This window comes from Coregonus clupeaformis, chromosome 24 (genome assembly GCF_020615455.1).
Source record: "Coregonus clupeaformis isolate EN_2021a chromosome 24, ASM2061545v1, whole genome shotgun sequence".
In the NCBI taxonomy this organism is placed as follows: domain Eukaryota; kingdom Metazoa; phylum Chordata; class Actinopteri; order Salmoniformes; family Salmonidae; genus Coregonus; species Coregonus clupeaformis.
The window spans coordinates 38,424,743-38,447,573 of record NC_059215.1 but is presented as its reverse complement, the minus strand read 5'-3'; the positions used below and the strand labels follow the sequence as shown (position 1 = coordinate 38,447,573).

General features: G+C 43.7%; 1 protein-coding gene across 2 annotated transcripts in view; it reads left to right on the top strand.

Annotated features, from left to right (window-relative positions):
• LOC121538177 (nucleolar protein 4-like) overlaps window positions 1-22,831 on the top strand; it is a 177,620-nt gene that overhangs the window by 85,548 nt on the left and 69,241 nt on the right. For both annotated transcript variants that reach the window (XM_041845985.2, XM_041845984.2), the window contains exon 5: window positions 8,607-8,754. In XM_041845985.2, coding sequence (XP_041701919.1) covers window positions 8,607-8,754 — 148 coding nt within the window. The remainder of the gene's footprint in view (window positions 1-8,606; window positions 8,755-22,831) is intronic.

Genomic DNA, 22,831 nt, shown 5'->3' with positions numbered 1-22,831 from the left:
TGCATTGCTGCTGCTGCTGCTCCTGCTGAAATACCAGCATCCATGCAGTCTGCATCCATGTAATGGGAGGAGAAGAGGAGAGGAAGAGGTGGAGGAAAAATGCAGGATAGGGAGGGGGCAGGTGGAAGAACGGCAATTTCATCAGGAACTGGAGGGTGTGTTGCTCACCCGCCTGCTCCACACTTTAACAAAGATAACAATAGACAGAGTCTAGAGAGCTGGCTGGATATGAGAGCAAAGCAGACAAGAAAGGTCCGGTTGCTAACTGCATTAGCTTGAAAAGTACTTTCTCAGTTCCTGCCTCTGTGAAAAAAGTACTTCAAATGGGGTAATTTTGTGTCGTCTGCTTTCTTTACATTGGAGTGTGGTGGGGCTAGGCCTAATTGTCTTGGTAAATACATACTGTTTTCTACTGTTGAAGTAGAAATAAATGGGACTGAATTTAAAACCATGAACAAGCCTGTGCCTTAGAATATGTTTTTTTGTGTGAATGACGTTCCTTAGGTAGAGTGACAGTATGCAAAGCGTAGCCTACGACTTTTGTTTGAAGGCACATCAATCATTTAACTTACTGCATACGGTCCCATATTTAATGTGGAGCTTAGCAAGATGACATATCAAAGCAGAGCTGGCCCTCCTCCATTCTGCTGTGCTTGACACAACTTCATCTCCACAGTCCACTTGCCTGTGATATGGAAGAATGCACATGGAAGCTTTTTACTTTTCCACCGTGTTACGAATAGAAATAGAAGCACTCCCAGTTAATCATTTTTTAAATACATTTTTTCTCCTATCCTCCTGCACTGGAGGGTTGTCATTGTAAACAGACTCATTTTGCTAGGCGCTTCGGTGGATGCAGTGGCAAACTGTACCATGATTTAGAAGAAATGGAAGAGCAGAGAGCACCACGACTGTCACGATCGTTAGACGGAGTAGACCAAGGCGCAGCGTTATGAGCGAGCATACTTTATTTACCAAAGTGATAATACGAACAAAACAATAAACGATGACGTGACGTCCTAGGTAAACACAACCAACACGGAACAAACCAAACGGAACAAGATCCCACAAACACTAAGGGAAAACAGACTGTTTAAATATGGCTCCCAATCAGAGACAACCAGCAACAGCTGACACTCGTTGCCTCTGATTGGGAACCACTCTGGCCAACATAGAAATACAAGAACTAGACTGTGAACATAGAACAAAACACATAGAAACTACACACCCTGGCTCAACATATAGAGTCCCCAGAGCCAGGGTGTGACAACGACCAATGGTAGCCTACATGATTGTGTGGTTCATTCAACTCCTTCAGCTTTGCGACAACTGCTGATGTAAAACGGGCTTTATAAAATAAATCCGATTTATTGATTGATTGATACAGAATGTGCCTGGAGCCAAGTAAGCTGGATCTCCATCTCAACGCCCCAGTCATTTACCAAACTGGTCAACCGAGTCACACATTCACGCAATGTAAGGTATTAGGTTGGATCTTAATTAGCCTAGGCTTAGATCTTTAAACATACAGTGGGGAAAAAAAGTATTTAGTCAGCCACCAATTGTGCAAGTTCTCCCACTTAAAAAGATGAGAGAGGCCTGTAATTTTCATCATAGGTACACGTCAACTATGACAGACAAATTGAGAAAAAACATTCCAGAAAATCACATTGTAGGATTTTTAATGAATTTATTTGCAAATTATGGTGGAAAATAAGTATTTGGTCACCTACAAACAAGCAAGATTTCTGGCTCTCACAGACCTGTAACTTCTTCTTTAAGAGGCTCCTCTGTCCTCCACTCGTTACCTGTATTAATGGCACCTGTTTGAACTTGTTATCAGTATAAAAGACACCTGTCCACAACCTCAAACAGTCACACTCCAAACTCCACTATGGCCAAGACCAAAGAGCTGTCAAAGGACACCAGAAACAAAATTGTAGACCTGCACCAGGCTGGGAAGACTGAATCTGCAATAGGTAAGCAGCTTGGTTTGAAGAAATCAACTGTGGGAGCAATTATTAGGAAATGGAAGACATACAAGACCACTGATAATCTCCCTCGATCTGGGGCTCCACGCAAGATCTCACCCCGTGGGGTCAAAATGATCACAAGAACGGTGAGCAAAAATCCCAGAACCACACGGGGGGACCTAGTGAATGACCTGCAGAGAGCTGGGACCAAAGTAACAAAGCCTACCATCAGTAACACTACGCCGCCAGGGACTCAAATCCTGCAGTGCCAGACGTGTCCCCCTGCTTAAGCCAGTACATGTCCAGGCCCGTCTGAAGTTTGCTAGAGTGCATTTGGATGATCCAGAAGAGGATTGGGAGAATGTCAGATGAAACCAAAATAGAACTTTTTGGTAAAAACTCAACTCGTCGTGTTTGGAGGACAAAGAATGCTGAGTTGCATCCAAAGAACACCATACCTACTGTGAAGCATGGGGGTGGAAACATCATGCTTTGGGGCTGTTTTTCTGCAAAGGGACCAGGACGACTGATCTGTGTAAAGGAAAGAATGAATGGGGCCATGTATCGTGAGATTTTGAGTGAAAACCTCCTTCCATCAGCAAGGGCATTGAAGATGAAACGTGGCTGGGTCTTTCAGCATGACAATGATCCCAAACACACCGCCCGGGCAATAAAGGAGTGGCTTCGTAAGAAGCATTTCAAGGTCCCGGAGTGGCCTAGCCAGTCTCCAGATCTCAACCCCATAGAAAATCTTTGGAGGGAGTTGAAAGTCCGTGTTGGCCAGCGACAGCCCCAAAACATCACTGCTCTAGAGGAGATCTGCATGGAGGAATGGGCCAAAATACCAGCAACAGTGTGTGAAAACCTTGTGAAGACTTACAGAAAACGTTTGACCTGTGTCATTGCCAACAAAGGGTATATAACAAAGTATTGAGAAACTTTTGTTATTGACCAAATACTTATTTTCCACCATAATTTGCAAATAAATTCATTAAAAATCCTACAATGTGATTTTCTGGAAATTTCTTTCTCATTTTGTCTGTCATAGTTGACGTGTACCTATGATGAAAATTACAGGCCTCTCTCATCTTTTTAAGTGGGAGAACTTGCACAATTGGTGGCTGACTAAATAAAAAAATTCCCCACTGTAGCTATTTGATGTTGTGTAGGAAAGGGAGTGGTGCTGTTATATTGCATTCAACCCTAAAGAGGTCACACCCAGGCTGTGATTTATCAGCGAGGGACATCACTCTTCTCTCATCTGCATGTAGATGAGATGAGAGCGTTAGCGAGGGATCATTAATAAACAATGAAAACAAATAAGAGAAAGGGCAGCAGCCAGGAATGAGCCATGGAGATAAAATGAATGCAGACAGATGGAGTAATACTGTAGGTAGATAGAAAAGAAATCGTTGTTCTGCATTGGATTCTCTCCCCGACCGACACACAATGATGAACCAGTTAATGAAGTTTTATATGATTGTAAAAGGAGTTAAGCGGCAGATTAAATTAAGGTTGTTTTAGATCACTCACTTTAAGTTCATTCATGTGCTAATGATATTGGCCAATGTGTTATACAGTGAGGGAAAAAAGTATTTGATCCCCTGCTGATTTTGTACGTTTGCCCACTGACAAAGACATGATCAGTCTATAATTTTAATGGTAGGTTTATTTGAACAGTGAGAGACAGAATAACAACAAAAAAATCCAGAGAAACGCATGTCAAAATTTGTATTAATTGATTTGCATTTTAATGAGGGAAATAAGTATTTGACTCCTCTGCAAAACATAACTTAGTACTTGGTGGCAAAACCCTTGTTGGCAATTATAGAGGTCAGAAGCTTCTTGTAGTTGGCCACCAGGTTTGCACACATCTCAGGAGGGATTTTGTCCCACTCCTCTTTGCAGATCTTCTCCAAGTCATTAAGGTTTCGAGGCTGACGTTTGGCAACTCGAACCTTCAGCTCCCTCCACAGATTTTCTATGGGATTAAGGTCTGGAGACTGGCTAGGCCACTCCAGGACCTTAATGTGCTTCTTCTTGAGCCACTCCTTTGTTGCCTTGGCCGTGTGTTTTGGGTCATTGTCATGCTGGAATACCCATCCACGACCCATTTTCAATGCCCTGGCTGAGGGAAGGAGGTTCTCACCCAAGATTTTGACGGTACATGGCCCTGTCCATCGTCCCTTTGATGCAGTGAAGTTGTCCTGTCCCCTTAGCAGAAAAACACCCCCAAAACATAATGTTTCCACCTCCATGTTTGATGGTGGGGATGGTGTTCTTGGGGTCATAGGCAGCATTCCTCCTCCTCCAAACACGGCGAGTTGAGTTGATGCCAAAGAGCTCGATTATGGTCTCATCTGACCACAACACTTTCACCCAGTTCTCCTCTGAATCATTCAGATGTTCATTGGCAAACTTCAGACGGGCCTGTATATGTGCTTTCTTGAGCAGGGGGACCTTGCGGGCGCTGCAAGATTTCAGTCCTTCACGGCGTAGTGTGTTACCAATTGTTTTCTTGGTGACTATGGTCCCAGCTGCCTTGAGATCATTGACAATATCCTCCCGTGTAGTTCTGGGCTGATTCCTCACCGTTCTCATGATCATTGCAACTCCACGAGATGAGATCTTGCATGGAGCCCCAGGCTGAGGGAGATTGACAGTTATTTTGAGTTTCTTCCATTTGTGAATAATCACACCAATTGTTGTCACCTTCTCACCAAGCTGCTTGGCGATGGTCTTGTAGCCCATTCCAGCCTTGTGTAGGTCTACAATCTTGTCCATGACATCCTTGGAGAGTTCTTTGGTGTTGGCCATGGTGGAGAGTTTGGAATCTGATTGATTGATTGCTTCTGTGGACAGGTGTCTTTTATACAGGTAACAAGCTGAGATTAGGAGCACTCCCTTTAAGAGTGTGCTCCTAATCTCAGCTCGTAACCTGTATAAAAGACACCTGGGAGACAGAAATCTTTCTGATTGAGAGGGGGTCAAATACTTATTTCCCGCATTAAAATGCAAATCAATTTATAACATTTTTGACATGCGTTTTTCTACCATTAAAATTATAGACTGATCATTTCTTTGTCAGTGGGCAAACGTACAAAATCAGCAGGGGATCAAATACTTTTTTCCCTCACTGTAGATGTTATACCTAGATGTTCAAGTCTATTTTCTTGTCATAGCTGTCTACGGACATAGGCCTGTACTGACTGCCAACCAGTTAATCCACAAAGAAGACTAGCCTAGCTTTATGTCCTCGTAAACCATCAGTGTATTCACTCAGGATGTCAGGATTGTTGAGCTAAGACATGTGTGTAAACCTAACTCATTGTAACTATGGAAGAAGACATATGCCTATAGTGAGACAGTGATGATGTCAGCTAACAAATACTTGCAGCCTCCAGTGTGATTGAGTGCTATAGGTAGTTGAGAATCCAGCTGGCAGCATCAGAATGCTGATTATGTACTCCTCTGATCTGCTTGACCTCAATAGGACATACTGCCCCTGACCCCTCCCACTCTATCTCCTCTCCACTTTATGTCCAGTGTGACAGCAGTCACAATCTAATGACAGTCTTCTTCTACAGTTTCTTCATATGGCCACCGGTTCTGTACTTAGATCCTGTCCTTGTCTTGATGCCTTCTACTGTGCCATGCTGTAGGGCTGCACCTGAGTTGACTCAACAGCGGACCAGTTAGTTGGGGAGCCTGTATCTCTCCGTGCACAGCAACGCATCAATTTGCAAGTGAAACAAGTTAACCAATAATGGAGGTGCATAAAGATGGCGACACCCATGCACTTATCACAAATTCCTTGTTTTGCTAAGTTCAGCGTGTTGTACATTGCTCTTCGTTACTATTTTGTTTGGTATGGTCATTAGCACAGTATACATGATCCCAAATGCAGCTTGAAGATGGCGGCTATTTGAAAAAATGAAAAAGTAGATTGTGCTTATTTATTGGCACATAGAACCATGTCGTGCGCTGTAGTTAAAAAACTTAATGGATAGTGCTAAAACAATGATGTCATATCTGAATTCTGCCATCTTTATGCACGTTCGCCATTGGAGTGTGTGCTGGGCAGCCAGCATGGGGGCAGATGGTGACTGACAGATCCTGTGGGGTAGGCATGCAGAGAAGGGGGGCCTCAAAACCCGCGGGGGACGCACAGCCCAAACATTGCCTGAAAAAAAGAAACTTACAGTCAGTCCCCTTCAGAATGTTTCATCACTGCCCTTCTTACTAAATCAGTGCAGGCTAGTTTTAGTCTGTTTCACCTTTCCCCTAACGTTGCTCAATCAGGAAAAAAGGCTCTGATTAGGCTAGCAGTGGTAGTAGGCTAAATAACGTGTGTGTGCGCATGTATGTTGCGTCTGTGAGACTGTAGCCCAGGGTTCCCCAATTGGCGGCCCACGGGTGGTTTTATTTGTCCCCTGAAGTTTTCTGATCAAATAAATACATAAATAAATGTAAGCAAGGTTTGAAATTATAATGTTTTAGTCAAATGTTATATCTGTTTGGGGTTCTTGCGGCAATTTGCAGTCTACAAATTATTTATAATTATGTTCTGGACCCCTGACCATCCACTCAAGTAAAAATCGTCCTGCGGCTGAATCTAGTTGATGATCCCTGCTGTAGGCTAAGTGCATGTGTGCCCTCATAAGTGTTTGGAACCGAGGGGGTTATTAAGTGATAAAGAGTAGTGCAATGGATGGGTCAGAGGTTTGAGGTGAAGGCTGTGTCTTGTCAGTCTATCTGTTGTGTTGCCTGAAAGGCAGCTAGCTAGCTGCAGCACTCTGGACCTCATTACTGGGAGTTGCAGGCTCTCAGATCCTCCTCACTCTGTGCTGCAGCCGGCAGAGCCACACTGACACAAGCAGGCATAAAATGAACATTTAGGTATTGGATTGTAATAATGTCTATTTCACCATCCACATTGGCGGGTGGTGAATTTGCAGGGCACTACAGTGCGAGCATTACATTTGCTAATAAAAATAGTCAAAAGTCAAGTATGAACACGTTAGGGTTAGAAAAATGCTGCAGTAGCTGTTTTCAAAGTACTTCTGCTGTTTTGTTTCATAGCTGCTAATTGAACAAAGAAATAAGAATCCTGTACAGTATCCAACTTTGCGCAGCAACACTGCCTGGCAGGGGAGCTGTGCGCAATGAGTTAAGTGCTGATATAGATTCATTTTTGGAGGTGCACAGGCATAAAAGCTGGTCTAAAGTGAGACTTTATCCTTGTGTTTCTTGGCTATTTACATTGTTTAGTTCACAAGCTCGGTTGTTTTTCAACGTTAGTTTGAGTCTGCTGCTTCAACTGAAAGCGAAGAGATACCCTAACCTAGTCAGAACCCAAATTTCACACACACACAGACACACCTTGACAGAACTCGAGTGGCCATGTTACCATGGTAACCTCCCGCCCTTAATGGGGCAGCTGAACATTTTGTCTCTGATATTTTGGTTAAAAGTCTCAGGTCACAAAAAATGAAATGAAATTGAGCAATATACCACATTACTTCTTACTAATAAATGTTTTGTTTTAGAAACATCACAAAGCATGGTCATCTGTTTTTGTGTGCTTTTTGATGTAATTATGGTCCAAAAATATTTTGGCTGGTAAAAAATCTGAGTGGCGGGTAGATTTTTTTATCTATAGTACCTGCCACAGTGGCTGGTGTACCAAAAAGTTGGACACAAGTCAAACAAGCACCAGTGGAATGAATGTAGAATGAATGTAGAATCAGCTCCGACATAGAAAAGAAGATAGAGGCCTCAATCCTTATGGGGGTCATTAGGCTGGTTGGTTCTGGGCCTGGGTTTGGTCAGGCAGGGTCAGGGTGCCTCAGCTGGTCTGCTAATGCTTAAAGACTCTTAATGCTTCTAGACTATTAATGCTTCTTATGCCTGGTATGGGTCTGCTGATAAAGGCTGCTGGTAAATCAAGTTCTTATTGTGTTTCGTCTGTAGTCCAAGGGACTTCACAAATGGAGACAGTTGACAGATCACATTTCACATGCAGTTTTGTAGGCCCAATGATGCTCTGCAGCTCCTTGCTCAATGTGGTGACTAAAAAGGGAGAGATATTGTAATGACTGATACATCCCACTGGGCACATACCTTAATTCAACATCTATTCCACATTGGTTCAACGTCATTTCATTGAAATTAGGTGGAAACAGCATTGATTCAACCAGTGTGTGCCCAGTGGGATATCACTTTGCTGTATTGAAAATGTGCAACGACAGGCTGCCTTTGAGTTTCTTCCATTTTCTCACACTTTCATCATAGTAAATTGTTGCCAATTATGTTCTTTTTATTTATAACAAATAGGCCTAACACTTTGTAGTCCAGACACACACCAAGCGTCTAACTGCAAAATGTAATCCCCATTTAGGTAGTCTCCCTGCTGTCACAAACAAGGTAGCCTCCCTCCGCCTCTTTTGGCAACCTCTCTGATGTCTGAGGTCTGGTCAGTCACACATTACGTCTGATACCTTCCCATCTCTTTATTTTCTCCCTCTAAGCTGTCCACGGAATGACATGACTGACTCTCTCTCTATTTCTCTTTCTCTCAATCTCTCTCTCTTTCTCATTCTCTCTCTCTCTCTCCCTGTCTTTCTCCGACAGGATGAGAGTTCAGTGAGCAGTGAGGACTTTGATATGAGCGACCCCACATGGATATCAGCTGATCACGGCCCTGCTTCCAACCTGAGTCCCCCGAACTGCGGAGAGAGAATGCACAGCCCCCAGAACGCACACATTAAGGAGGAGGACGGTAAGAAAGAGCTACTACTGCTGCTTTCTCTTTCTCTCTTTCTCTCTCTCTCTCCTCTGATCTCCCTTCTATCCCTCTCTCCTCTGATCTCCCTTCTATCTCTCTCTCCTCTGATCTCCCTTCTATCTCTCTCTCCTCTGATCTCCCTTCTATCTCTCTCCTCTCCTCTGATCTCCCTTCTCTCTCTCTCTCCTCTGATCTCCCTTCTATCTCTATCTCCTCTGATCTCCCTCCTCTCTCTTTGATTGAAATGAAATTCCTCATAGGTATGGTTTGTGGGGAAAACGGGGAGCTTACACAAATGGAATTGTGTACCACTGTCATAAAGATACAGTAGAATGATCTGTTCAACACTGTGCCCACAACAACATGCACTCCTCACACTCACACTGAGTCAGTCAATGTGTAAGTTAGGTTGGGAGAGAGCAGGCTTTTTGGACTGTGATGTGAGTGGAGTGTAAGGCAAGGGTGAGGCGAGAGAAGATGTTGGAATACATTTCAATCAAGCGGGCCTCACCCTGCTGCCCTGCTCTCTCTCTCTGCTTCCGGTGCGGGGGAAGGGCTACTCTTCCCATACCATGGAGGAAGGGTGTGAACGGAGAGGGTTGGATGGTATGGATAGAGCTGGGGAAAGAGGGGCAGAGAGCCTGGTCAGGTCCTCTAGAACAGCTAGAGAAGACCTCAGGAGATGGGTTAAGCCACCACCACCACCTGAATGGTGTTACCCTTGAACTCTGTGTAGAGACATGACAAAAGGTCAACGTATTCTAATACACACTCTGTAGCATCCAAGTATGAGTGGTACTGAGCAGGGAAACATTTTCTCCTTAATAAGAGTACGAGCGTGTTTTACTGTGCACCATAATGCCTTTCCATGGCTCCATTTTTCAGTGGGCTGTGGAGATGCTTGGCTATGGTTGGTGACGAGGCGTTGCCTGCTGCAGCTGCCAGGTAAATGGGCAGAGGTAATCTTCCCTGAGAGAGCCATCATTACATGTCCGCTTGTAGCAAGCAGCAGCAGATGGGCCCTGGGAGCAGCATCGCACCCGGCGGATGGATGCACCGCAGAAAATAAGCTAATTAATCAAATAGTTAACAGCGGAGAACACCGCCAGCCGTACTCTCTCCTGCTCTAACTCTTTAGCAGACAAATATTGTCTAAATCATATCAGCTATTCTTAAATGCAATGTCGAAACGTCTATACAGAAATGGTTTGTTGTTAGCTAGCCATTTGTGTTGTAGCCTATTCGTTGTGTCAGTGCATCAAGGGAAACGTTTTCTGTCTGAGGATATGAAATGTTTATGGGAACCTCCAATATGACCCTCCAATAGAGAACTTTAAACAGACAATCTTGACTTGCTAGCTATGTCATGGTGAATGATTTGCCGGAGGGAGTTAACCTTGTTCCTCAGCCACACTAGCTGTTTATTTGGAACGGACTGGCTCCTCTCCCTCCATCCATCCCATTTGTCTGCTCTCCGAGGTGGGATTCAGGTCTCCCCTAAGAGGGGGGCCGGGGTGGGGAAGGGGTCTCATTTTGACTCGGAGGGCTGTGCCATGTTCCAGGATGTCCCCCAAGAGATTCTCAGGCCCTGTGGTTAAGAGTGGCTGTGATTGCACTGGGGCTCCAGAGGGAACCAAGAGGGGGTCCTGATGCACTGACCTCCCCAGCCTGAGAAGCTCCTCAGGCAGCTGGCTGAGCTGTGGACTGGCCCCTCGAGGAGCTCTCACTGGAGATGTGACTGAAAGGGTCATTGGGCGAGTGTCTGTGACAACAAATGTAACACTCTGTAGTACTGTAGGCACTAGGCACTCCGTCCCTCACCAGGGATTATTCTTAGTAAAATGATTTTGTCTTCTCCGAGTACTCCCATGGTTTCTGCTGCTGCAGAACCAAGAGCACCCATTACAAGTGATTTAGGAAGTTTGTTTCTATGTGTGTTTCCTGCTTTAGATTAAGCGCTAAAATGACAAAGCACTACTGTACTTGTTTAGCTAGCTACTGTGATTTCCCACACTGATGTACAGCACTGTACCATATAGGGAAGGTGGTGGAAAACACTATGCTACATGAGGACAGGGAACCAGGACAACATGGTCCATATCTTGTGTGTAGTACTAGGGCTAGCTTTGAGCACACACACACACACACACACACACACACACACACACACACACACACACACACACACACACACACACACACACACACAATGCAAGGCTAAACTGGCTTTAGGAACCATCAGACTGTCATTTCCCTACATTTCTCATTGACCGTACACTGTTTACGTCCCTGCTTCCCTGCCTGGACTAGAGGCAGAGAGAGAGCAGAGCAGAGTACTACCACTACCACTACCGCTACACTGCTGCAGCCTCTAGGCCAGAGGCATGTGTTTGAAGTCACCTAAAGTAGGCCAGTTGAAAATGACAGGATGACTTTGAGCCGCCTCCCCCCAGAGCTAAGCGATCGAGGTCAACTGTTCAACAAAATAAATAGATGATAATAGCAATGCTGGATTATCTAATAGTCAGCGTAATGAGCTGAGGAGGCCCGGTGGCAAAATATACTTGATGTATGGACGGCTGGAACATGGGTACTGTTGTTAGGTAATGAACCCCGCTGCTCCAAAACACTCTAATAGGACAATACCTAATAAGACCTAGCCAATACTTGTTATAAGCACCACAGATTCCTTACATCAGTATCGGATAGTCTAACAGAACAACACAGTAGTTATTATTGAGAAAATTAGATGATTACATACAGTTGAAGTCGGAAGTTTACATACACCTTAGCCAAATACATTTAAACTCAGTTTTTCACAATTCCTGACATTTAATCCTAGTAAAGATTCCCTGTCTTAGGTCAGTTAGGATCACCACTTTATTTTAAGAATGTGAAATGTCAGAATAATAGTAGAGAGAATGATTTATTTCTGCTTTTATTTCTTTCATCACATTCCCAGTGGGTCAGAAGTTTACATACACTCAATTAGTATTTGGTAGCATTGCCTTTAAATTGTTTAACTTGGGTCAAACGTTTCGGGTAGCCTTCCACAAGCTTCCCACAATAAGTTGGGTGAATTGTGGCCCATTCCTCCTGACAGAGCTGGTGTAACTGAGTCAGGTTTGTAGGCCTCCTTGCTCGCACACGCTTTTTCAGTTCTGCCCACAAATGTTGAGGTCAGGGCTTTGTGATGGCCACCTTGACTTTGTTGTCCTTAAGCCTTTTTGCCACAACTTTGGAAGTATGCTTGGGGTCATTGTCCATTTGGAAGACCCATTTGCGATCAAGCTTTAACTTCCTGACTGATGTCTTGAGATGTTGCTTCAATATATCCACATAATTTTCCTTCCTCATGATGCCATCTATTTTGTGAAGTGCACCATTCCCTCCTGCAGCAAAGCACCCCCACAGCATGATGCTGCCACCCCGTGCTTCACGGTTGGGATGGTGTTCTTTGGCTTGCAAGCCTCCCCCTTTTCCTCCAAACATAACGATGGTCATTATGGCCAAACAGTTATATTTTTGTTTCATCAGACCAGAGGACATTTCTCCAAAAAGTACGATCTTTGTCCCCATGTGAAGTTGCAAACCGTAGTATGGCTTTTTTATGCCGGTTTTGGAGCAGTGGCTTCTTCCTTGCTGAACGGCCTTTCAGGTTATGTCGATATAGGACTCGTTTTACAGTGGATATAGATACTTTTGTACCTGTTTCCTCCAGCATCTTCACAAGGTCCTTTGCTGTTGTTCTGGGATTGATTTGCACTTTTCGCACCAAAGTACGTTCATCTCTAGGAGACAGAACGCGTCTCCTTCCTGAGCGGTATGACAGCTACGTGGTCCCATGGTGTTTATACTTGCGTACTATTGTTTGTACAGATGAACGTGGTACCTTCAGGCGTTTGGAAATTGCTCCCAAGGATGAACCAGACTTGTGGAGGTCTACAATTATTTTTTACAAATACATCCAAAGGTACACCTCCAATTGACTCAAATGATGTCAATTAGCCTATCAGAAGCTTCTAAAGCCATGACATCATTTTCTGGAATTTTCCAAGCTGTTTAAAGGCACAGTCAACTTAGTGTATGTAAACTTCTGACCCACTGGAATTGTGATACAGTGAATTATAAGTGAAATAATCTGTCTGTAAACAATTGTTGGAAAAATTACTTGTGTCATGCACAAAGTAGATGTCCTAACCGACTTGCCAAAACTATAGTTTGTTAACAAGAAATTTGTGGAGTGGTTGAAAAACGAGTTTTAATGACTCCAATCTAAGTGTATGTAAACTTCTGACTTCAACTGTATGTACTGTACTATGCCAACCAGAGAAATTCCTTGGACAAATGAGCACATTTTGATTGATTGATGAGGATTACAAAGTAATGGCTTAATATAATAATAATAATAATAATGGCTTAATGTTATGTGTAATGAACAGGAAGTTGAACTAAATAATATAACCCATAGAAAAAACCTGCCACACCTGACCTTCAATAACAGAGGGAAACAAAGTATTAGGCTAAAGGCACAATTGGGATTAAAGATGGCCAACCCATTGGAAATGTTAGTGTGTTTGAGTGACAGCGCCTTGAGAAGCCTCATTAGTGTCAGCTGTGTCAGGTCCATTTATGTGGTTTCTCCAAGCCAGGGATTCCTTGAGTACTGTCTGTCCCTGACCATAGTACTGGGTTTAAGACGCAGGCTAGGAGGCCATCTGAATAAACCTGCATCTGTTGAGAAGAAAAGTGGTTTAATTCCAAATGGCACCCTATTCCCTATATAGTGCACTACTTTTGACCAGGGCCATTGGGGTGCCATTTGGGCTCTGGTCAACAGTAGTGCACTATATAGGGAATAGGGTGCCATTTGGTACCAATACAGTATTTCTACTACTGCCACACTCATACAGCGCTCTAAGGCAAGTAAGGGGAGGCGATAAAAATCATGCCGATAATCATGTAATAACCTAATGGAACTACTATAACAATTCAGCGCCGTTAGCATATTATATTTCACAGTGTGTTCTATTTGATTATGAGTGTGTTTGCCAAGTTCATCTCTGGGATTTGGGGCTTGAGCAACCGCACGCACGCGAGAGAGAGGCTGCAGAGTGAAGATAAAATCTAAAGGCATCTTCAGATTAATTATGGGAGAGGAACAGGATAGGAGGAGTAGGCTGTTCTTTTGTCCAGCTAGAATATACCCCCACCTACCCCCAATTCCACAGGCTTCTGAGAGATGCCAACTACCCCAAATGTGTGCACGCTTGCGTATGTGTTGGCATGTGGTGTGGGAGGATGTCTACCACTAGTTGTGTCCTCATTTGTGCAGGGGAAGGATGCTTTCCACTGAGATAGGGCAGAAGCCTGTTAATTATTAACTGCACCCCCCTCCACGACACACAAAAATAATAAGGCAAGTAAATTAATTATTACGAGCAAAAGCTCACTCGCAGGGAGAGAGACGGATAACAATTTGTTTTGTCTACAGGAATGAGCACCAGCTGTGATTGAACGCCTGCCTGCCTGTTGGCATATTTATAATCAGTGTGTGTTTCTCAGGGAAACTGCAATTAGATGGCTGACTTTTAGCAGGAACAGTGTCTCCAACCTGGTCTTAATGAGGCAGTAGCAGCTTTGAGTGAATGGCTGGACGCTGCCTCAGAATGTTGTGACCCTCCCTCCTGGCTGGCTGCCATAAGGGATAGAGAGGTTTAGTGACCTCCATCTGCTTTCTTCCCCCTGCTAGTTAACTGCTAAGCTCTTCCCAGTCTCATTCCCTGGCTGAGTACAATGTGTGTGTGTACAATACCAGTCAAAAGTTTGGACACACCTACTCAGTCAAGGGATTTTCTTAATTTTTACTATTTTCTACATTGTAGAATAATAGTGAAGACATCAACATTATGAAATAACACATATGGAATCATGAAGTAACCAAAAAAGTGATAAACAAATCAAAATAGATTTTAGATTCTTCAAAGTAGCCATCCTTTGCCTTGATGACAGCTTTGCACACTCTTGGCATTCTCTCAACCAGCTTCATGAGGTAGTCACCTGGAATGAATTTAAATTAACAGGTGTGCCTTGTTAAAAGTTAATTTGTGGAATGTATTTCCTTCTTAATGCATTTGAGCCAATCAGTTGTGTTGTGACAAGGTAGGGGTGGTATACAGAAGATAGCCCTATTTGGTAAAAGACCAAGTCCATATTATGGCAAGAACAGCTCAAATAAGCAAAGAGAAACAACAGTCCATCATTACTTTAAGACATGAAGGTCAGTCAATACGGAAAATTGTCTTTGACAATTTTTATGGCCTTCATCTGACACCGCCTGGAATAGAGGTCCTGGATGGCAGGAAGCTTGTGTAGTAATCAAAAAGTGTTAAACAAATCAAAATATATTTTAGATTTTAGATTCTTCGAAGTAGCCACCCTTTGCCTTGATGACAGCTTTGCACACTCTTGGCATTCTCTCAATCAGCTTCACCTGGAATGCTTTTCCAACAGTCTTGAAGGAGTTCCCACATATGCTGAGCACTTGTTGGCTGCTTTTCCTTCACTCTGCGGTCCAACTCATCCCAAACCATCTCAATTGGGTTGAGGTCGGGTGATTGTGGAGGCCAGGTCATCTGATGCAGCACTCCATCACTCTCCTTCTTGGTCAAATAGCCCTTACACAGCCTGGAGGTGTGTTGGGTCATTGTCCTGTTGAAAAACAAATGATAGTCCCACTAAGCGCAAACCAGATGGGATGGCGTATCGCTGCAGAATGCTGTGCTGAACCAGAATGCCATGCTGGTTAAGTGTGCCTTGAATTCTAAATAAATCAACGACAGTGTCACCAGCAAAGCACCCCCACACCATCACACCTCCTCCTCCATGCTTCACGGTGGGAACCACACATGCGGAGATCATCCGTTCACCTACTCTGCGTCTTACAAAGACACGGCGGTTGGAACCAAAAATCTCAAAATCTGAAATGTTCCGTATTGACCTTTATTTCTTAAAGTAATGATGGACTGTCGTTTCTCTTTGCTTATTTGAGCTGTTCTCTCCATAATATGGTTACTACATGATTCCATATGTGTTATTTCATAGTTTTGATGTCTTCACTATTATTCTACAATTTAGAAAATAGTAAAAATAAAGAAAAACCCTTGAATGAGTAAGTGTGTCCAAACTTTTGACTGGTACTGTATGTGTGTGTGTGTGTGTGTGTGTGTGTGTGTGTGTGTATTTTTAAGACCTTGGGATCACTCCCCACCCATGTCTCTTATTGTTTTATGGGAGGGTAGAAGGGTGCATTTCAGAGAACCGGCGTAAAGGTTGCCCCATAAATCTGGAAATTTGTACCAGTCCGTATCAGTCACTCTCCTGATTCACCCCACCCCCAACACCCAATTGGACGGCTCAGATTAGATAAGTTGCAACGACGGAGTGTCTGTTTGTCTTTCTAAATTTTAAAGGTGGTTCCTCGGCAGCACCCAGTGACTCAAGGTATTGCGACAGCTACTTTAGCCTCAGCAACATCAACAGAAGGGTTCAGAGCAGTTAAGGAGCACCCTTTCATTGCCGTCACTGGGTTTGTGTGAAATAGCTGCCTGTTTCACCCAACTAAGCTTGCTATGTATGGCTAGAGTCAGCATGTTAGGCTGCTACCTACATACAGTAGAGTAGAGTGCAGTGTAGTACAGTACAGTAAAGTACAATACAGTGTATTACAACAGTAATACACTGTATTGTACCTACACTAATGGAAATATTCAGTTCAATCGAGTACACTGAATATTCAGTTCAATCGAGTACACTGAATGAACAACAAAGACGGAATACAATATTACATTTGATTAAATAGTTTGGGGAATGGCCAGATGATGTGATGGCATGTACCCCTATGCGGTGCTGCTGGCATCGAAACCCCCCGCTGGGGGAAAGGAGTTCCAATGATGGGCCTTAAGGTTATTATAGCTGGTAGTGGTGGGGAGGTGGATGGTTGTCAAAAACCATTGGTTGAGAGAGAGGAGGGTGATCATTGCAAGAGTGAGCCCATAGGCTAAACAGCAAGCATGAGGAATGTCCATTATTGTGCTTGTAGACTATAAGGTAAATAGGTGAATGACATTCCGCACATGGCTAGTAAGAAAGAGGAGAAGAAACAAGACACTATGATAATATGTTTGTATTCATTCCCACAATGCCTGTAGCATAGAAAACAAAGTGAATGATGTTATGCTTACTGGATGACGTTAAGCGAGTATTCAGACCAGCCTTCCTGATTTGAACTTTCGTAAACTAAATTTGTGTTTGTCAGTCTTAACATAGCCCGATGATGGTGTACGTCCTATCCCTCCACAGTGAGGAATGGGAATGGGGGCAGAGTAGTTCCAGAGCTTACAAGATGAGACAGATGTTTCCAAGAGAGGGATATGAGATCACCCAGGAACCCAGCTGCCGGGTTAAGCCTACTACACCGCCTATTGACGTGGATAGGGCTGTGGCGGTCTTGAAATTTTGTCAGCCGGTGATTGTCAAGCAAATAACTGTTGGTCTCACGGTAATTGACCGTTGATTAACATAAACACATTTAGCATCTCCTGGCTTTCACGCATAGCCTACAAGCCACTGATGCAGACCTTTGGAACATCTACATTTAAAAAAGTCTAATAAATCCATTAAATATAGACTACACCATCACAATAAAGCCATTATTTATTTTAGACAGGTCTAAAGAAACATGATATGAAGAAAATGTGGTATATTTCAGAAGAACAGAATAACATACTCTGAGTTGTCCTTATGTTAGGCCCTGATCTATCTATGCCATATGGCTGTGGGCTACACTAGTTCATTTAGCAGACAAGATTTGCTTAGAATTCCATGGCATTATTTTATATTATTTACAGTATGAAGAAGACAATTGAACATAGCTGAATAAAATGGAAAGGATGTTTTTCTGTGTTAAGCGGTTAACAAAAAAACAGGTACTCCTATATGCTTAATTTAGAGTTAAATTTGTGATACAAATGTTGGACTATATGTTTAGATTTTGAATACATTCTAAGGCTGCATGATGCGACTCTAATGATGATTTGAAAAAAGTTGCATGAAAGGCATGAGCTCTGCTTTGTTTTTTGCACACTTCATCAGTCTCTCATTCACAATTTGACAAGCACTTGATAATGCCTTGAATTTCCCGGCTGTATCCCCTTTGTGTGGCTGTAATGCCCCCAAAAATGCCTTTTGTGTCCAGTGGCCGTTATGCCCTTGAATTTAATGATTATAATTCTCCTGGCTGCGTGCCGAAGCACCTCTCACTCACATGGCTCTCAGTCACATGATCAGGTCTTTCTCACAGGCTACAAGTGAATACAACCTCCCGAGTGGCGCAGTGGTCTAAGGCACTGCATCACAGTGCTAGCTGTGCCACTAGAGATCCTGGTTCGAATCCAGGCTCTGTCGTAGCCAGCCGCGACCGGGAGACCCATGGGGCGGCACACAATTGGCCCAGCGTTGTCCAGGGTAGGGGAGGGAATGGCCGGCAGGGATGTAGCTCAGTTGGTAGAGCATGGCGTTTGCAACGCCAGGGTTGTGGGTTCGCTTCCCACGGGGGGCCAGTATGAAAAATTAAAAATTATGTATGCACTCACTAACTGTAAGTTGCTCTGGATAAGAGCGTCTGCTAAATATGTCAAATGTAAATACAGACACATCGGGGACGCAACAGCGCGCATCCTTATCCAATTCCAAGGCGCATATTGAAGATATTGGAAGAACTGTCCACATTTACTTTTTGTCAGCCAACAAGATGAGTAGGCCTAACAAACAGCAAAAGCACTAGTCTCTGTCAATCTACTATCCCCCATAGTACAAAAGTTGACCTATTGTATTCTGTACGAGAAATACATATTCCAAACATAGTCTGGGACAGTTGTGGGATGTGATAGATCCCAAATTAATACAACCACTAATATCATAAAACATGTTTTAAGCAATGAGCCTGACGCAACAGATAAGAACGTTAAGCTTCAAACGTTGATAAACTATTAGGCTATTTCTTCACATTATAAGCGCAGCAATGCGCACACAGCAGTAGCCTATAAGCGCGTATGTTCAATTAGCAGGAAAACACCATTCTCAAAAGTGACCACAAATGTGATTATGCATGTAATGCTTTTATTATAAAGGTGCATTTTTATGGTGAAAATTATCTTCCCCAAATTTGAAACTCACACGCTGCGTATGTATTCCAGTTAGGCTCTACACCCGTTAGAAAGGGGATTCATGTGCTTCATTTTAAGAAGTTATTTGGCCACTTTAGTTGTGATACAAACCTTATCAAAACATATAGGCCTATGGGCTAGGCTACATGAGGTGTGCGACTTTGATAAGTGTGAAATTTGTTTTTATTTAGAATGGACCATTATCATGCACCTGTCTCGAAACAGGGGCAGCGGAAGAAAATACATGTAATCTATGCACTTAAATAGCGAATGGAGGACGGTTTTCCCGTGGTTAATTTTCATGCCAGCCAGGGAGGCTATATTCCTGTTTTAAAGAGAAGCAATGCGCTTAATATTAGGAACGTTTAGAAATAAATATACAGTGGGGAAAAATGGTATTTAGTCAGCCACCAATTGTGCAAGTTCTCCCACTTAAAAAGATGAGAGAGGCCTGTAATTTTCATCATAGGTACACGTCAACTATGACAGACAAATTGAGAATTTTTTTTCCAGAAAATCACATTGTAGGATTTTTAATGAATTTATTTGCAAATTATGGTGGAAAATAAGTATTTGGTCACCTACAAACAAGCAAGATTTCTGGCTCTCACAGACCTGTAACTTCTTCTTTAAGAGGCTCCTCTGTCCTCCACTCGTTACCTGTATTAATGGCACCTGTTTGAACTTGTTATCAGTATAAAAGACACCTGTCCACAACCTCAAACAGTCACACTCCAAACTCCACTATGGCCAAGACCAAAGAGCTGTCAAAGGACACCAGAAACAAAATTGTAGACCTGCACCAGGCTGGGAAGACTGAATCTGCAATAGGTAAGCAGCTTGGTTTGAAGAAATCAACTGTGGGAGCAATTATTAGGAAATGGAAGACATACAAGACCACTGATAATCTCCCTCGATCTGGGGCTCCACGCAAGATCTCACCCCGTGGGGTCAAAATGATCACAAGAACGGTGAGCAAAAATCCCAGAACCACACGGGGGGGACCTAGTGAATGACCTGCAGAGAGCTGGGACCAAAGTAACAAAGCCTACCATCAGTAACACACTAAGCCGCCAGGGACTCAAATCCTGCAGTGCCAGACGTGTCCCCCCTGCTTAAGCCAGTACATGTCCAGGCCCGTCTGAAGTTTGCTAGAGTGCATTTGGACGATCCAGAAGAGGATTGGGAGAATGTCATATGGTCAGATGAAACCAAAATAGAACTTTTTTGGTAAAAACTCAACTCGTCGTGTTTGGAGGACAAAGAATGCTGAGTTGCATCCAAAGAACACCATACCTACTGTGAAGCATGGGGGTGGAAACATCATGCTTTGGGGCTGTTGTTCTGCAAAGGGACCAGGGACGACTGATCCGTGTAAAGGAAAGAATGAATGGGGCCATGTATCGTGAGATTTTGAGTGAAAACCTCCTTCCATCAGCAAGGGCATTGAAGATGAAACGTGGCTGGGTCTTTCAGCATGACAATGATCCCAAACACACCGCCGGGCAACGAAGGAGTGGCTTCGTATGAAGCATTTCAAGGTCCTGGAGTGGCCTAGCCAGTCTCCAGATCTCAACCCCATAGAAAATCTTTGGAGGGAGTTGAAAGTCCGTGTTGCCCAGCGACAGCCCCAAAACATCACTGCTCTAGAGGGGATCTGCATGGAGGAATGGGCCAAAATACCAGCAACAGTGTGTGAAAACCTTGTGAAGACTTACAGAAAACGTTTGACCTGTGTCATTGGCAACAAAGGGTATATAACAAAGTATTGAGAAACTTTTGTTATTGACCAAATACTTATTTTCCACCATAATTTGCAAATAAATTCATTAAAAATCCTACAATGTGATTTTCTGGATTTTTTTTCTCATTTTGTCTGTCATAGTTGACGTGTACCTATGGTGAAAATTACAGGCCTCTCTCATCTTTTTAAGTGGGAGAACTTGCACAATTGGTGGCTGACTAAATACTTTTTTTCCCCACTGTAGTAAGCCTAGCCTATAGAAAGCTGATGGGATCCTCCTCTTTTTAATAGAGGCCATCACTCTGTTTTCTCACGCAATTGCATAGCCTATAGAAATGTTCAGCTCATGGGCTCTCATGAAGTGTTTGATTAGATATTCGATTACATTTGCATTGATGTCAGAGTAATTAGAGGGACAATAGAGTGCTGTGTACCAGGCAGTTAGCAAGTTTGGTAGGCTACTAATGACCATCAGCAGCATCAGAGCTTGGAGAAGCCTAACGTGGAATTTGACTGCCGTCATGACTTGTGACCGCCGGTGTGGCGGTAATACGGTCACCGTAACAGCCCTAGACGGGGACAGAAGGGTTAAAACCATCCCACCACCACCACCACAGCCCTGGCTTCAAATAATCATCTAGCCTAGCGTAACACCCCCTCGTACGTTCACACAGCTAGGTCAAAGGCTGTGTGCAAGGTTAGGGTGGGAGGAACTCTGGGCCACAACACTGACAAGCCCTCCATAGGCCCGAAAGTGAAGATTAGCATGCTCTCGTAGCCATATTTACACTTTGCATACAGTAGGATCTTAATTTGATCACTTTTTTGTTTGCTGCGAATGTTCCTGCACTGCAGGAAATGCAAACTTGTAGTGCATTCAAGGTTTAAAGGTAGACTCAGCAAATTGACGTTGCCACGAGCAGCACTGCAGATATTGAGATGAGCGAGATGTAACACTTTGCTCTCACACAGTCACACACAGTATCTGCATGTGCACGGGTTCGCTTCACGCCGTTTACAGCGTGGTAGCCAGAGCACCAAAACAGCGGAGAAGTTGAGCTTCGCACTTCAACGCTCTTAGTTGTTGTGGAAATTGACCCACTATGCTGTTTACTTTTTTAAATGTCCGACTTGATTTGCCCTAACAAAAAAATGTATCAACCCTACAAAACATTTCCATTAATTATAATCCACATAATAATTCACATTTCATGTTGCTACAGGATTATTTTCCTACTGTAGCAAACTGGCTCAAATTAAGATCCTACATCTGTACATGCGCTTTCCCTCAATCCGTGAATAACCAAGGATTGCATATCAGTTAGAATATAACAGCGCATCAGTTAGAATATTAATGTTAGAAATCCTTTCATCTATACAATTTTGTATAGCCTACATGTAACTAACAGAACAATTATTTTTGCTTTCCCCAATAACATGCAGAGCAATGCTCTCTAGATGTAGCGATTTATCCGCTCTTCTTTTCTCTCTTGCCGTACTTTTCTTGTTTGTCTCCTTTAAGGAGCTCTAGTCTGCATATATCCCCTACCCTGCCGGACCCACCCTTCCCCGTCCTCGCCCTGTGAGCAGTCTGATTCCCTGCCTGCTGCCCTCCCCGTGGGGATTGGGCTTTTGCTGGAGGGAAATGAGATCAGATAAAGCTCCCTCCGGCTCCGACTCTAGCCCTGGCCCCACAGGATCCTACACTCCAGTCACTCACACAGCCACAGCCTGATACTGGAGGAGAGGAGCGGGACTCAGAGAGGGATAGTTGTGCAGTGTGGCGCAGTGCTCTGCTGCACTTACTTGGCTGGCCATGGAGGGAGGCAAGGCAGACAGGATAGGACACGGCGCCAGGTGGGACTGGGACTGGGACTGGGCTCTGCTGAGGAGATGCTGCCACATGACGACTTAGTCAACATCGTGCTTACTAGCTAGGCTAACGTCCATGGCCATCAGAAATACGGTATCATTCATATCAGGCACAATATATGAGCTAAATATAGAGGCGAAAGAAACGCACACCTATTTAGACGAGGTGCTGGCTAACGGAGTAAAACACTTGAAAAATTGTGCCAGTAACCAAAAGGTTGCTGGTTCT